Source organism: Trematomus bernacchii, unplaced genomic scaffold (assembly GCF_902827165.1).
Source record: "Trematomus bernacchii unplaced genomic scaffold, fTreBer1.1, whole genome shotgun sequence".
NCBI classification, from domain to species: domain Eukaryota; kingdom Metazoa; phylum Chordata; class Actinopteri; order Perciformes; family Nototheniidae; genus Trematomus; species Trematomus bernacchii.
In genome coordinates, this window is record NW_022987564.1 from 540,127 (window position 1) to 557,682 (window position 17,556).

General features: G+C 39.5%; 1 protein-coding gene across 1 annotated transcript in view; it reads left to right on the top strand.

Moving 5' to 3' along the window:
• The window catches only part of ptprua (protein tyrosine phosphatase receptor type Ua), a 246,712-nt gene that overhangs the window by 58,388 nt on the left and 170,768 nt on the right, over positions 1–17,556 (top strand). The window contains exon 2 of the mRNA XM_034125463.1: positions 7,651–7,779. Within this exon, the coding sequence (XP_033981354.1) occupies positions 7,651–7,779 (129 nt within the window). The remainder of the gene's footprint in view (positions 1–7,650; positions 7,780–17,556) is intronic.

A 17,556-nucleotide genomic window follows, 5' to 3' on the forward strand; every position in this document is an offset into this window, starting at 1 on the left:
CCCCTCCACACACACACACACACACACACACACACACCACACACACACACACACACACACACACACACACACACACACACACACACACACACACACACACACACACACACACACACACACACACACACACACACACACACACACACACACACACACACACACACACACACACACACACACACACACACACACACACACACACACACACACACACACACACACACACACACACACACACACACACACACGACTGATCCTACACAAACACTGCTAATGGGATTCAATTAAGTGGAAGGTATTTAGACTCCTGGCTGGTTTGGAAATGCATCTCTGGGTCGGTGCACACAGATTACCAAATAGTTCACCACCTGCACTTAGTGTTCCTCCAATGTTTGTTTAATTTACACAGGTTAGGGATGTCATGATATACCGTTATTTAAGATAATTTTTTAAAGACACATTCATTATCAACTACTAGACTACCTATGCTGTTAATGTATTATATTTTTAATTCACACACAACATCTATTGCACGTCGGTCCTTTATATTCCTTACAAACTGGAAAATCCACTGAGACAAATTCAACATTTTGTGATATTGGGCTATATATATACGTTGATTGATTGAACAGTGATATTTAAAAAAATATTTGATAGTCATTTTTTAAAGTTATGGATACAGACTCTCTCTCAGCATTAATGTTAATTTGCCAAAATAAGACAAACATTTACAGTAAACCAATTCAGAGATGGATTTCACAGGAACTGAGAAATATTATTTGTCCCCTAAATGTTCTATAGATAGATGTAAATCAAGCAACTATCAAAACACCAAATTTCCCCCCAGGATGCGTAAAGTATCCTACATTTGTTCTACTTATTTGTTATGAACCTCTGAAGCTTTATAGCACAATTTAATATTTCATCTGGAAGTGCATGTCATGTGTCTGCTGAGGAACAACATACAGAACAAAGAGCAGAAGAAGGAGAAGTTAGGGCTGCTCGATTATGGCAAAAATCATAATCACGATTATTTTGGTCAATATTGATATCACGATTATTAAATACGATTATTCATTGACTTTGAAAACATCCATTTATTTAACTTAAAAATGTTTTAATAATAATTTGAACAGTATCTTTTTAACAGTTGATTACCCTGAACTTTAAGTATAACTCAACTGCAAAGTATTCAGCTGAAGCCACATCTTTTTCAAGTTCCCCACGGCATTTGTCATATAGGGCAGGCAGTGCAGATCTGGTGAAATGATGCCGAGATGGCATCGCGTAACGCTTGTCCATAGTGTTTGCCAGTTGCTTAAACCCCTGGTTGCTAACCGTGCTAACTGGGCACATGTCTTATGTAGAATGTGATGGCATGTGTTATATCTTTGTGTCTTTGCGAGCTGGTTGAGTTGGCCGTTGCACTGTAAAGCGCGTCCTTAATTGATGACTGTGATGTGGTGGATGAAGTCGAGGGGGCACGCTCGTGAACTGTTAACAGGGGGGCCTCGCTGCGGGGAAACTGTGGACCTCTGTCGCCTGTTAGCGCAACTGAAATGATGACGAGCCGGCCGTCTGTGATTCTCCAGAACACACAGATGGCCAGTCCGCCCCTGCTGCACTGTACTTTTTTTGTTCCACGTCGGACTCCTTAAACCCAAAGTATTTCCAAACAGCGGAATTCGTTTTACCTTTCTTGATCACGAGTTGCTCTTGTTCTGCCATCTTCGCTCGCGCTGAACTCACACAACTATTGTCACTCACAACCTGGCCGAGGGGGCTTTTAGGGAGGGGCGAAAGCGCACGCAGCAAAATAATCGTTTTATTTCGATTACGTTGTTTTCGTAATCGTTGCAAGCCAAAATCGAGATTAAAATACGATTAATTGCACAGCCCTACTTTCAACAACGAGCTCGGGACTTGTTTGGCGAATTACCCCTACCTTTCTAGAGATTGTCTTATCTCTTCCGTCCTCTTTGTTCTCTGAGGAGCCGTCAGCTGAAGTTTTCTCAGTCCTCGTCTGCAGGTGTTTCTGCGGCTCTGCATGGAGGCACCGTCGCCTCTTAATAAGCAATTAGTATTCTTTAAGCTTCTTTTCCTAACATTCAGCTGATTATTATTTTAAGATTTTGTGCAAATTTGATCAACCTCAGTCCTGTTGCGTCCCTGTTGTCTTCGTGAACAGGAATCTTTTATTCCCAGTGTGTGACATTGATAGATTCATTATAATTTAACTAAGATCATAACAATCTCAGCTAAACACACACGCACATCATCACGACAACAACAAACCATCACATAGGTGGAATTTAACTAAGTATTGAAGTTGTGTATACTTTGAAGGTACTTTTACCTGAGTTTCTCTATTTAATTCTACTTTATACTTCTACTCCACTACATTCCACTACAAGTTTGTACTCCACCTTTACCAGCTGTTATTTAATATATCTGATGAGCTTTTAAACACAATAAGTACTTATCCTTTTGAAACCTAAAGCATGCTTTGATCCCAATACAATAATACAGTGTTTTTACAATTCATAATTGCTATTTCCGAGGGGACTTCACAGTTTGACCACGGAAATGGGAAAAAAATAACCTTATGATAATTTATCCAAATAGACTTTATATATAAAAGCACATTTTAGATACATTTAAATTCAAGTATTGTTTAAAGTACTTCTTGCTTGCCTGAATATTTGTATTTTAGGCTAGTTTTTATTTCTACATTCCTACATTTTGGAAGCCATTGTTGTACTTGTTACTGCACTACATTAATCTGACAGCTGTAGTTACTTAATAAATACAATTATAGGTTAAGATATCCGTATTTAAAACATGATTGACAGAAACATGACCCTGATATCAGCATTTAGACACGAATACTTTTACTTTTGACACTTAAAGTATATTTAGATGCCAATCCTCTTGTACTTGTACTGTATCTGATATTGAACGCAGGACTTCTACTTGTTACAGAGTATTGAGGTTGTCCTCTTCTTGTACTCATGTAAGAAATGTGCTTTCCCCCCCACTGCGCACACATCAGTGAAACTTCAGCAGCACGCTCGTGACTTTTCTAATTACTCAGCCTCGCCCCCCCGCTGCAGGAGAAGCTCGTTTGGTTTCTGAGAGGAACGGAGAGGCTGAGTCTTAATGAGGAGAATCAGTGGGACGTGTCTGATGGAGACATTTCCTCCTGAAGCTGGGGGGCTCTCAGTCAAAGGCAGAGCTCCACCGTGGGGCCTCCACCGTGGGGCCTGCACCGTGGGGCCTGCACCGTGGGGCCTGCACCCGCAAGTTGAAGTTGAAGATTCTCAAAGATATTGAAGTGACTGTTACTTTGTATATATTGATTGTTGTGCTTCTATTTAGGTCTTAATGTGTGCATATGTATACATGTTTTTATAAATGTCAAAGGTACTTTCAGTTTTGTATTTACGGAGCACTTTAGAAGTTATGAACATGGATTCTTTCTGTGTTGGAAGTGTTATTATAGCCAGGGGTGCACATAACTGGAACGCAGGTACGCATGCGCGGCAAACATCTGAAATGCGTACCGTCACTTTTGTCACAAAGCACATTTGCGTACCGACGTACTTGTGAAGCTTTTCCAGAAGGCGGTTTGATCACCGGACGACAGAGTCGGTCTCCGTGTGCACAGACGGGGCTGCTGTTAACGTCGGTCTGAGACTCCCCCCCCCCCCTTCTGTGCTGAAGAACTGCGCAAAAAACAGCTGATCACAACGTTCACGCTCTGTGGTCACGGAGTACTCCAGCACCAGCATGCATTGTGTCAGAGTTAAAACCCACTAGAGACCTCTCTTCTTTGTAGCTTGAAGAAACATATATTGGTACTGTGTGTGTTTAATACATGTTAAGATAAGTCAGTTTCCCGCAGCAGGCGTTGGGGAATATACTGTATATTTAGTAAAGAAACAAACAAACAGAAGCAGAGAAGCTCCACGTCTAGAAATAGAGTTGTAAATAATGCTGCTTTTGTAGAGAAGCCCAGAATTTAGGTCTTAATGTGTGCATATTTTATACATGTGTCTTTTGATTGTGTATATATAGGTATATACATATTTGCATACATATTTTTATATATATTTGTTTTTGTAATCGGGATTGTGGGAAACGGTATTTCGATCTCTCTTTCTGTACACACAAACTGACTGATTGACAATAAAGTTGACTTTGACTTTGTGGGACCTGCACCGTGGGGCCTGCACCGTGGGGCCTGCACCGTGGGGCCTGCACCGTGGGACCATCTCATCCTCAGATACTCCCTCACACAGGAGGCAATTAAAACACTGTGATCTGCTTACACACTAGGAAACACTCTCTGGACTGCAGGCGGGGGGATGTGCGGACGTCCGTTTTATTTAGTATTTAGAAAGGGACAATGCACATTAATTAACACGAGCACTTGAGTTCATCATGTACTGTAAATGTGCCAGATCTTTTTAAAATATGCAGTCCCTGGCATGTTGAAAGTGTTTCATATAAAAAAACAAACACATGAGCACATTAACAAACACATTAGCATAATTGTAACACATGAAAAAACATGAGCACATATAAAACACATAAGCAAAGAAAAAGTGCACAATTACAGCACATACGCACAATTAAAAGCACTAATACAACCCCGTCAACACACAGCAGAAATAGCACATACCTAAGCACATATTAGTGCTAATTGGCACAGACAAGTAGGAACATAATGATATAGACAGCGTGTTGGATTGTCATTTGTGTTGGTGATACTTCTGTCAGCAGGAAGGGCAGAATAAGCCGTTTTTTTGCAACAAACATCTGCAGACGTATGCATTATGAAAGGAAACAGATGGAGCTTCTGAACAAAAGCAACAGCATTGGGGCAAACACACAGGATTGAATGAAATAAAGGCTGGCAGGGAGTCAGAGGAGACGTTTAACACCGGGATCTAATGTGATCTGTTAGTGAGGGAACACAGCGGGGGGTTAGCAACTATTAACTCGTGACTTCAAGGTTAGTCTTTTCCTAGTTTTAAAGCCTGCATTACAGTAAAACTATGTCACTTCTGAATATATCAGACGTGTACCCGTGCATTCTTTATGGGGATTTTTGAGTTTCTTCATATCGCCCAGCCCTACTTGATATTAGAAGAACGGTTTACAGGGTTCTTACGGTCATTAAAAACCTGGAAAAGTCATTGAAATTCAAAATGCTAATTCCAGGCCCTGGAAAAGTTTTGGAAAAGTCATGGAAATTTAACTAAAGTTGCATCAAATATAATTTATATTTGATCTAATCGCCGAAATAGTAATACTATAATGATAATAAATACTGTATCGTGTATTAATGAAACGTAAAATGGCATTTAACTGACGAGGTATTTTGCTGGTGAGAGATTTTAGTTGCTTTAGTCTGTAGAAGCTAGTAAGCCTACTATTTGATTTGTTTTAGATAGGCACAACATGTTTCATATGCAGACCTCATTTTCCTGTTTCATGTTAAAATAAAGCATTCCGAGTGATTTTTTTGGTCATGGAAAATTAGGTAAAGGTCATGGAAAAGGCATTGAAAATCATTGGTGGAAAAGTGTAGGAACCCTGGGTTTAATATCTTGAAACATTGTAAAAATGGCCTAAATAAATAGGTCTAACTTGGAAAGTGTGACCAGACATATTGTAAAGACGACTTGACTCATTTAACTGGACAAGTGACCTCTATATTCCAAAGTAAAAATAGAAATGTAATGTTGATTAAAGTCACTCACGCTGTTCAAAATAAGGCCAGCAAGGCTGTATTAGATGTTAACATAAGACAGTTTGTTTAGTCATGTTATCTTTAACCATTGTCCATTTGCTTTCTGGATAATTCTTGCTAACCTGCATCTTGATACACTCGCAGCATCACAACACTCTTGAAAAGTCACATGCTAAACTAATAACATGAATTATGCTCCGGTCAAAGCAGTAAGAAGTGATTTAATTGCTCACACCTTAATTAAATTGTACGTTAAGAGAAACTAAATCAGCCGTTTTGATAATCTATTGGTCATGCAATCATTCTTTGACCCTGGCTTTTTCTGTTTGTTGGAATTTAAAATTGTAATGGACTTAAAGACAGATTGAAAACAGTCAAAAATCAATCAATGAAGAAAAAATAATCTTCAACTGCGACTCTTGGAGGCACATTTTGTCTAAAAACCATCCGTATTTACTGGAAATGCATGACCACAAATTGCTCCTCCTGAATCCAGACTATTAATCTCCTGAAGAGCACCTCTGTGTTTTCGGACCAATTAAACCAGAAGCCAGCATCTCGTCCTCGGTCCTGATGAGCTGCTGGCTTTAAAAGCTGAACTCTGTGTGATAATGGCGGTGTAGTGCATGCAGCCATTAGAGGCCGGAGCGGGTCACCTTCAGTCCTCCATCGGCTGAAGAACCCCCCCCCCATTATTTCTGGCTCTTTGGGTGACCTGTGTCATTTTCTCTCCGCGGGGCTAATTGCTCTGGATGGCGCTGACCGCCTGTTGAAAACCATTAGCTGTAATTTAGCTCAATGCTTCACACATTCTCCAGGAAATTATGTAGGGACACATTTTCCGTGAGCCCGTGGTGATTCAACTGGGCAGTAATTTCTCTGGTTTTACACTGACTGATTTGATGCATTTCTTAACCAGTAATAGCAAATAGAGTGAACTAATTGGTACGTGCTTCTTGCGGTAACATTGCATTTATTTCATTGCATTCGACAGTAGATATTGTTGTTGTTCGATGATGAGGTTGGTGACAATGTTGAGTGACCACTGTTAGTTTATGATGACATTGATGGCTTTGTTGTTTCCAAAGAATAAGTCCTATCCCATCTGCTACTGCTGAAAGCAAACACACTTCACTGATAGCTTCAACTTTCCTTTAGTACCTAGATTGCACTAATTCCCAACGCCATGGTAAATATCGATGTTGTTATGACGTTGTTGACGTTGTTCTTTCACGATTGCTGGGTAACTGTGTGGATTTTGTTTCCATATTGTAGTTGGATTCTAACTTATCTGTGTTTTATCTATACCATGCAGAGATGGGATTTTATTTGTGCCAATGCCATGTTCAATTAAGCTTATCCGACTGATTTCCTTGTCGCCAAGAAGTAGGTCCTACCAAGGATTTCTTTGTCTACAAGGTCCGTGAGATGGATTAAGACAAGTCGGTACCATAACAAAGAGACTGGACACAAGAGCTTGTCCCACATGTTACATAACTTACATCACTATTCTCTCTGCAGACCTTACATGCAGCACTGTTGTCTTTTCTCTCTACGAAATGAAGCCAGGCTTTTAGACCATTTGTTCCTCTCCATCACGACATCTCCTTGTTGCACGTTTTCTGTAGCGTAGATGCAGTGTTTGACGTTTGTCAGAAAAACAATGCTCGCATCTGTAAAAGACATTGGAAACCGTTTTTTGTGTCGGATCCCTACTGTATATGCACTGTCGGAGGAGCCTGTGACCTAAGATGTACGAATGACAATAAAAGCCTTGAATCTTGAATATACCTTTTTAATAATAGTGATCTTATAATTGATGATGAAGCTGACAGTTTTCCTTCTGAATGTGTTTCTTGTTTTCTAACCCGTGGTGTCCTGTCTTCCTGCAGCTGGCTGTACGTTTGACGAGGACTTGGACCCCGGTCTGTGTGAGTACCGTCAGGGTCAGGACGACGACTTTGACTGGCAGCTGATCCGAACCTTCAACTGGCCGCACCCCACCCCCGACCTGCTGAGAGGTAGGACTTTAACGGGCAGGAATACACCGCCTTGTAGCACAGAGATCCAGTGTTCTACTTTTCTTAAGGGCTTGATTGCATAGGTTTTTATAAATGTCAAAGGTATTTTCAGTTTTGTATTTACGGAGCACTTTAGAAGTTATGAACATGGATTTTTTTCTGTGTTGGAAGTGTTATTATAGCCAGGGGTGCACATAACTGGAACGCAGGTACGCATGCGCGGCAAACATCTGAAATGCGTACCGTCACTTTTGTCACAAAGCACATTTGCGTACCGACGTACTTGTGAAGCTTTTCCAGAAGGCGGTTAGATCACCGGACGACAGAGTCGGTCTCCGTGTGCACAGACGGGGCTGCTGTTAACGTCGGTCTGAGACTCCCCCCCCCCCCCCCTTCTGTGCTGAAGAACTGCGCAAAAACAGCTGATCACAACGTTCACGCTCTGTGGTCACGGAGTACTCCAGCACCAGCATGCATTGTGTCAGAGTTAAAACCCACTAGAGACCTCTCTTCTTTGTAGCTTGAAGAAACATATATTGGTACTGTGTGTGTTTAATACATGTTAAGATAAGTCAGTTTCCCGCAGCAGGCAGGCGAATATACTGTATATTTAGTAAAGAAACAAACAAACAGAAGCAGAGAAGCTCCACGTCTAGAAATAGAGTTGTAAACAATGCTGCTTTTGTAGAGAAGCCCAGAAGTCTTCTATAAAGAGGCCTGCCGCTGCTTTTATATGCCGTGCTCTCAGACGCTTCATTACTGGAGTTCTGTGAATGCTCAGAATAAAATAATGACACATTTAATGAAAACAAATGTGCAGCGCTGCTTGTGCAGAATTCTGTCAATTACCAAGAGGGTCCAAACATCAAGTCTCAAATCATTGCAGAGTTATCGCGGCGGGATGAATGTTTGAATGCAGGAGGGTCCAGAGAAAAGGAGCGAGAGTGCTGCTAATCACTGCCACTGTGGAGAAAGTTACTCTTTAAAGTGTTGCTAAAGCTGAGTTATTGCGAGTGAACCTCAGTGGGTGATTTTTAATGGTGTGAGCGTTCCTCGGTAAAAAGGTTAGCTTTTTTAATTGGGAACATCCCCTAACACAAAGGTCATTTTTCAGTACTAAAAAACATGATAGTGGTGTGTCCCCGAGAGCTAATCATTGTAAACCTTATGGATACTTATGGGGGCTTCTGAGAACGACGTGTTTTAATTGCAAGCAAAACCAGAACATATTAGTTTGCAAGTGTAAAGAAGATGATTGACCCTGATTTCTTTACACTTCACAGACAGATATCTTACATGTAAAGTTATTTTCCTGTTTCAAAGAGTCATTTTCATGAAGTTAATGATTGTAAACTTTGTTTTCAGTTACTTTGAATGCTGCTAAAAAGCAAAACAAAAAATTTGTTATGACGTGAAAGAAAAGGTCATGGTGAGTTTGGGTGTTTTATTCTGCGGGAGGCCTTAGACTTCATCACCTTGTGTCGAAAAGAATTACATTTCAAAGAGTATGTTTTAGGGATTTTTCTTGCTTTATGCACAATAGAGTTGCATATGATTATGTAGTCCTTAAAGGTGGGGTAGGTAATTCACTTCAGAAACACTTGTTGTTATATTCCATGGAATGCTCTTAACATCCCGATAGCAATGAATATATTAAATGCTTTGACAATAAATACATAAAACAATGTCATCTGTGGAAGCCGTGGCGCTGTAAAAAGCACGACCAATCATCTGAGCCGGCCCGGCTAAAATAACTGGATGGCCTACCTGCCTGTCAGCCTTCCATCTGTGCACAAACTTATCTCGTGCCCTCATTGGTCATGTGCGCGTTCGTGTGTGTTGGAGGAGGGGCTCTGTAAGGAAGTCTGAAGGAAGGGGCAGATTTTTTCCGGTTGTGTATTTTCAAGTTCTAGCGCACTCGAGCTGGTTTCTCCAAAATTACCTACCCCACCTTTAAGTCAAAATATGATACTTTATCAGTTTGATCAAATTGGCTTTAAATGAATTAAATTATACTACTACTACTACTACTATTACTACTTATACTACTACCACTACTATTAGTAATACAACTACTACTACTGTTAGAAAAATCTCCCTGGTCCCCGGCTTGAGCTTTAATCTCAGGATCCATGTATCTCTGATCCTCTCAGGAATGGAAGTAGTCATCACATACAGAGCATCAACTAGTTCCTGAACAGTGTCCTTCACATGCTGATATCCAAGAGAGGGAGTTACACAGTCACAAGATGGAGGAATATAAAGCAGTATTCAATGTTTACTTCAGATTAGCTCCACGTCAGAAATGATCATGCTTGTCATATGTCTATCTCCATAGAGGCTGAATCATCATGTTCATCACATAGCTATCATATGCCTAAAACAGTCCTGATGCTCTTCTAGGTAATCATACATCCTGTCATGTACACAGCTGCAGTTGGGATACCTTTGTTATCATGTGGACTCTGATATTGGAACAGTACATTCAGTATTTTCCCAACACTGTTAAAGCAGCAGAAACAGCGCCTGTCACTCATGCTTCTTGACGTGTGTAGACATGCTTTATTTCCTCTCTTGAATGTTAATGGATGTTGAAATGGACTCGTAGCCTGCGTGCTCGCCGGGTTTCCTGCATGATTTATGCCAAACGATCTCATTACCTAGGACCCCCGTCTCTATCATCAGCGTTCTGACAGCTTGTTTTCCTGCAGCCCCTCGCTGCTTTTTCTATTTAAGTTCTTTATGCATCTGCACAGCAAGCCTGCCTCCAATCTGTGTGACATTTTACATATATGTTTATTATAAGCCTTCTTAGAAAATACATCCGAGAAGAGGTAGGAGTGTGAATGCTTATATAGGCTCGGGTTTTTTTTTACAATCCTTTCCCTTGTTCCACTGTTTCACTCACATCCCCCCCAGAGGCATGCTGGGTATGTTCAGGAAGTTTATTGTTTTCTAATTTATTTTGTATGTCTTTGTAGTTATTCAGGGTCTTTTGGCAGTTGCTTTGCTTGTCGTTGTAATCATGTTTTGTCGTTCTTGTTAATGAAGTGTCTCTTTGTAGTTGTTTTGTGTTTCTTTTGGTTATTTAGTAGCTTGTTGCAGTTGCTTAGCGTAGTTGTTTTTTGTCTTTTGTGATTATTTAGTGTTTCTTTGTAGATGTTTTGTGTCTTTCCATAATTTTTCTTTTCCTCTCGCCCCTTTTTAGTTTTGTTATTTTAATGGCAATTGTGTCTCTTTGTTATTGTTGGTATCTCTTTTGCTCTTTTTTCTTTATGTAGTTATTAAGTACCTTTTTGCAATCGCTTAGCATCTCTCATGTAGTTGTTCTTTTGTTTATTGAAAGCGTTCTTGCAAAATACATCCGCGGAGAGGAAGAAGGAGTGTGAATGCTTATATAGGCTCAGGGTTTTTCTTCATTATCCATTTGCAGTTGCTTGTTCCGCTGTTTCACTCACATCCCCCCCCAGAGGCATGCTGGGTATGTTCAGGAACTCCCTGAGATCGCTGTAGTGAAGCACGGGTCGTTGCTGATTACACTTCCTGGTGTTCCTCAGGGAGCGCCACGGAGCCCGCTTTTCATCTTCTTTTCATCCATTAGAGAAGGTCAATTTCAGGCTGGATGATGCTCGGATGACTTGATGTTCCTCTCAGATGCACCGGGGATAAAAGATGATATCTTAATATTTATGGGCTGTATGGGATCTCATCATCAGAGGAAGCTGTCGGGGTCATACATTAACCATAGGCTGTGTCTGTTGGGGGGATTATGAGACAACGGTCCCTGAGCACGAGCATGCAAAAGACCCTCCATTTTTATTACATGAGGGCAAGACACTGCTTTTTACCTTGTTTTTGTGGCAGTTTAGTTCCTATTTGTAGTTTTTACGTGTGTCTTTGTAGTTGTTTAGTGTGTTCTTGGAGTTGCTTTGCTTTTTCTTGAAATAGTTCTTTTTTTAATTAAGGGTGTCTTTGTAGATGTTTTGTGTATTTTTCTTGACTTTTAGTGTCTCTTTGAGTGTCTTTTTTGTGTCACTCTTTATAGTTATTGTGTGAATTTCTGGGTAATAGTGTGATGCTTTGTACTTATTTTGCATCTCATTGTAGTTGTTATGGTTTCCTTGTAGTCCTTCTAAGTTTTTTTTAATGTTGTCATTTTGAGTCTTGATTGACAGCTCTCTCTTTAAATGCTATTTTCTAGTTGAAGGCCAGCATATCATTATGGACCCTCCCTTTGGTATTAGCATTGAAGCATTCAGTGAAACACCCCCATCAACAAACTGTAGTGTTGCAGCTTTCTACATCACAACAGAGAAAACCCCCATGCTTTTGTTTTTTTTAAATGGCAGAGATACGAAAAATGATTTTAACTCATGAATACAATTGACCCAAGAACCTTTTGCAATGCAGGATTTGTACAAGAAAAAATACCACTATGACATTTTTTCGTCCCCAGAGTAAAGTCAACTTTATCCGTTGTTGTTTTCACTGCAATGAAAAACTGATCCAACCCTCAGCAACAATATGCAAGGTCAGAGTTTTTCATGCAGGATATATATATATATATATATATATATATATATATATATATATATTCCCCAAATATATACGTTTTACCTTGAATTTCTCCAAGGGCTTTAAATTCTCTCAGAGCTGCTAAAGAGACTGCAATTGAGACAACAAGTTAGTTTATTGGGCAGCAGCAGCTCAATACTATTGATTTGCACCCACCAGCCAGTAGAATACCAATGACATGAAACATTGCAGCTAAAAAAGAACATGTTACGCCCTTCAGCTTTGCAGATTTTTCTTGCCAAGACAAGAATCTGTCCGCCTGCTTGTCAGCACTATAATGAAGGAAGTGGGATGCCGAGGCTCAGAGTGAGGAAGCAGACATGATGGACAGAAATAGTAAAATGGAACAGGTTGTACTGGATCAGACAAGGCAGATTCAGAAGCCCTTGAAGGAGATTTTATTGGAATTGGATTAGATTGAACCCACAGAGGACACTTAAAGAAATGGACTTTGTTTAAGTCGATATCCCCACAGGGTCCCTTTGAGAAATGGCAACTGATACAGTTTGAATTATCAAATGTTGCCCTCCATGAAGTGTTCTGAATAAAAATCAGTTAACTGAGTCACAGTTAAATTAAGCAGACACAGTCAATACCTGGTCGTTGTTTAATACCAGGATGCTTAATTGCCTCATTTTGTTCAGACAATGATTTTCAGCTTGAGAAATGTTCACCAAGCTGTAAATCAAAGCGAAACCCGGACCACTGCTCTGCATGAACTTCAGAGAAGCCAATCTGGAAAATTAGTGTAATTATGAAGTCAGACTCCTTTAAAGGGCAGCAGTAATTGGCTGTCTGTGTGGTATTGTTGCAGAAAGCCACATGATTATTCCTGGTTTCAAATCAAATATAAAAAAGGGTATTTTTTAAGTGTATTTTGTATGTTGCTTCTTTAACGGCTGACCAGCTGCTGCTGGTAGTGCCCAAGACCAGGCTCAAAACCCGAGGTCACCGAGCCTTCGCAGCAGCTGGCCCTAGGCTCTGGAACACTCTGCCCCTCCATGTGAGGTCGGCCCAGACCCTAGGGGTTTTTAAATCTACACTAAAGACTCACTTCTTCTCTCTGGCCTTCTAGTCAGAGCGGAGCACGACTCCTGACATTTCCTTGTGTTTGATTTTTACATTTGCTGTTGTAATTTATTGTCTTCTGTTTGCTATTGTAGTAAAGTGTTTTTATTACAGGTACAGCACTTTGGCTCGACCAAAAATCGTGTAAATGTGCTATATAAATAAAACATGATTTGATTTGATTTAACCTGTTAAGCCCCATAGCCCCCGCCGGCTGGGCCAAAACGGCAAATACGTCTTACCTTTGCTGTTTTCTGATCAAAAGTTGTGTTCAATGGCATTAAGACATAGGTGTAGACACAATGTTGAGAAAGTTTCATGCAAAGAGTTCATGTCTGCCTTAAGGTCTCTTCAAATACTCGACCTTGCAATGTCACACCGAGACAAAAAGCAAATATCATGTGGCTCACAGAAAAAATTGTCATCATAAACGACAACTTTGGTTCAGAATAAATCACCTTTAAGCTATGAATGCCATTGCAGCAAAGTTCAGTAAAGCTATAGCAGACTTCTGAGGCTCTTCTCCCTTCAAAACGTGCCTCTCGGGGTTTGAACATGACGCTCATTTTCTGCACAGAAATTCAAACCGTTTATGGTTTCTTGCCATCATACGCTGCCCTCTCTTCTTTTTTTTTCTGCTGGCTTGGATGATCCAAGGCCCGGAGTAGGAAAACTAACTAGAGGGGGGAAAATGACTCTTTGCATTTAAATGGCACATTAACAGAGAGCAGTTTCTCTCGATCGCATGACTTATGTGAATTTCGAAACATTGGAGAGTCTGTTGTTGCGGAGGTACAATCAGTCTCTGTACTGCTGAAGGAACTGTTAATAAATACTAGGTACAAGGTTTACAGTTTCCTTTAGTAAAACAAAGAGATTATCATATGGGAGACCAACATCTCTGCATTGCTGATGACTCCCAAAACGACATATACAACCTTGTTGGAAAACGGTTGCAGGGTTTTATAGTTAAAGCTGTGAATTAAAGTAATGTGTTGAATTTAGGAAAATATCATCGTTTTGGATAAATAAGTACATTTCTTACGTGGGAAACATTCATAGGTTAAATACATAAAATATTAAGTGAACTGGCGTTCGGAAGCTTAAAAAGCCGATGTTGACTTCTGGTTTTACATTACATACACAACCAACGGTATCCTGGTAAAGTTTATATATCTTTTACCCGTTCATCAACACTAAATATATCCCAACATGTACTTTGTCAGTCATTACACTACACCTTTTTTCCATCTTCTGTTATCATCATACCACGTCATAATCACTATGGCCACTAGAGGTCGTCGCATAAGAAAAAGCAAATATTAGTCATAATAAACTATTTGCATACACATCCTTTAAGGTCTTGAGGTATTTTTCTTACCATAGCACCGATCATAAATAGTTAATTATGACTCTTGCTATTCATTGGTTTTGTGTTTTAAAACTAACACAAAAGAGACAGCGACTGTAGTTTGATTTTGAATAGATTTCTTCCTCCTTTACTCAGGAGTCATTACGAATCGCTGCTGCTTGAAAAGGCACGTCAATGTGTTTAAAACTTCAAAGAAGGATATGATAAAGTAAACTAGTAGAAGTGGGATTTGCCATTGGTTGGTGTTACAGACAGCTGCAAAATGGACGTTTTCTTAAAAGTTGCTGACTATTTGATAAAGCACCAGGAATCTGGATCATGTTTCTTGTTGCGACGCTTCTCTCTGCAGTCTTTTGTTCCTGTGAGATCCTAAATTCACTTTCTTTTATCAGACTCAGGGGAAGTTAAGAGGACATAAAACATGTTTGTGTATCTTGGGAGAGACTAAAGCCACTAAATACCAGAAGCAGACGGACCGGAGAATTGAAAACAGGATGAAAAAATGTACTGAACAAGCAAACGGGGATGTGTTGTGAGGAGGTTCAGGAGAGATATGCTGATAATTCAGAATTTTCCATGTTGAACTTTTACTTGGCTTTTGCCTTCTTATCTACATGGTAAATGATAAAGACCAAGCGGTATCATTTCCATTTTCTGTAGAAGAAAAGTGTAAATATCGAGACCATCAGTACGCTCGACTCTCAACGCCTCACATTGTGTGCATCGACTGTCATGGCACGTTTTCATCCTCGTGAACCGCACGGGTAAGATGCTATAGAAATGATGTTGACAGCACATGTTGATTGTCTCATTATGCAGATAGACAGATATATGATTAGGCAGGCTCCCACTGATTCTCCATTGTCTGTGGAGAACTGCGGCTGACCACTATAATCAGAGGATTCAATAGGCAAGATTTTCAATGGCTCATGTCATAATACTACTACCCTCTGAAATAGATTAGAATGTGTGCAGAGAAAGTTTTAATTTCTGAGCTTTGAGTGGAAATGATTAGTCTTTTTTTTATACTGGTCACCGTTTTCCGTACCATTCTTATAAGTGAGATATTTCTGAAATGCTTCGAGGGACTAAAACTTGGTCTGGAGGAGGATCTTATTGGGTTTTGGTGTTCAAATGTCACAGTGACCTCAGAAAACCAGTGTTTGGCCATAATTCAAGAACTTGTCTGATCATTTCTGACCATTTTACACAAGTATCTCATAGGATCAGCTGATAAAGGGATGACATTTTGGACATAAATGGATGTATACTGCAACTTGACCTGTTGGTGTAGCCATACAAGCGTGTAGCACACATTTTGGATCCTTTGGTGTACTACCTTTTTCAAAATATATGCACCTAGTGGGTCTTCAATGATTTTCAGCCGAATAACTGACAATAAAAGAGAAATGAGGCATTGAACTTGTACCACATTTAAATTGAGGTATAGGATATTAAGTAGGGAGGCTTGAATTTATAAACATACAAACATAAACGACACTCAATGATATAAGATTGACAGAAACATATATTTACACATCATGTTTAATATAACAAATACACAGGGAATCTTAAAGCTTAATTTATTAGCTCATTATTTGCTTATATGTTGGATTCATAACACTGTGTTCTATCTTTTCAGACATATTTCAATTCTTGCAGAAAAAAAAGCATTAACTTAGCAACAAACTTTAATTTGGTGGACCTCTAAGAGTATAACTCTGAGGACCCCTGTTGTTGTTTTGAAACCTGAACAGATGCCCCACATCTGCACACTTTAAAGAGTTTGACAACCTCTCACTTCATGCTTTTTTAATACACCACCATGTCGTGTTAAATCATAGGCACGGGTTGGCATTTTTTAAATTAAGGTGTCCATTTTGTCGTCACATCTGCGGGGGATTATACTGTCTCAGCAGCAGGTATGACAATAATGTGTCAGTCCCTCTATAATTAACACCGCTTTCATGACGGGCCTGTAAATAGAGGACGTGTGAAGCTGGTCACGTCATTAGTTTGAGAGGGAGCTGTATCTTTTCTTAGAGACAAGACTCAGTCCATTGGCAGCTCTCACCAATCCGACTCACCCCCTTTAGATGGACTCTGGTATCATGTTGACACCTTTTTTTTTTTAATTGGTGTTCATTGAAGCATGGGTATAGAGGTTTTCAGAAAGGAAGTCAAAGAAGGAAAGTTGTTGTGCACGATATTGCTAAATAAGCGCTCGTTTGTTTCACCACATTTAGCATTATCACAAGACACAATGAGAATTATATTACTCACTATAGATTGATGTAATACAACACATATAATAGGATTTTACCTAACGTTTTATAGATTTCTTTGTAATTTTTGCTGGATTAGTAAGTAAGTAACAATTTTTATATTGTGCTTTTCACCGATATAGTCAAGTGCTTGACGAAGCATTAAAACATCATACGAATAAAGACGTGCTAAAAACACAATACATTGTGAAAAACACAATACACAATGAAAACACATTAAACAATAAAAACACAATAAAAACATACAATAGGGCCTATTACAGAAATGTTTGCATCCTAACCCCTTGACATACGAACAAACAAGTTTAAATACATTTCAAAAATGTCATATCAAAACATATTTAAAGTGGACCTATCATGCTATATTATAATAATATAGTGTATTCTTTTTTTTTTTTTCAAAATACCAAACAGATCATGCATTTTAGCCATGCCTCATTTCGCTCAATTTGCACTTTTTTAGCTCTGTTTTTGCAA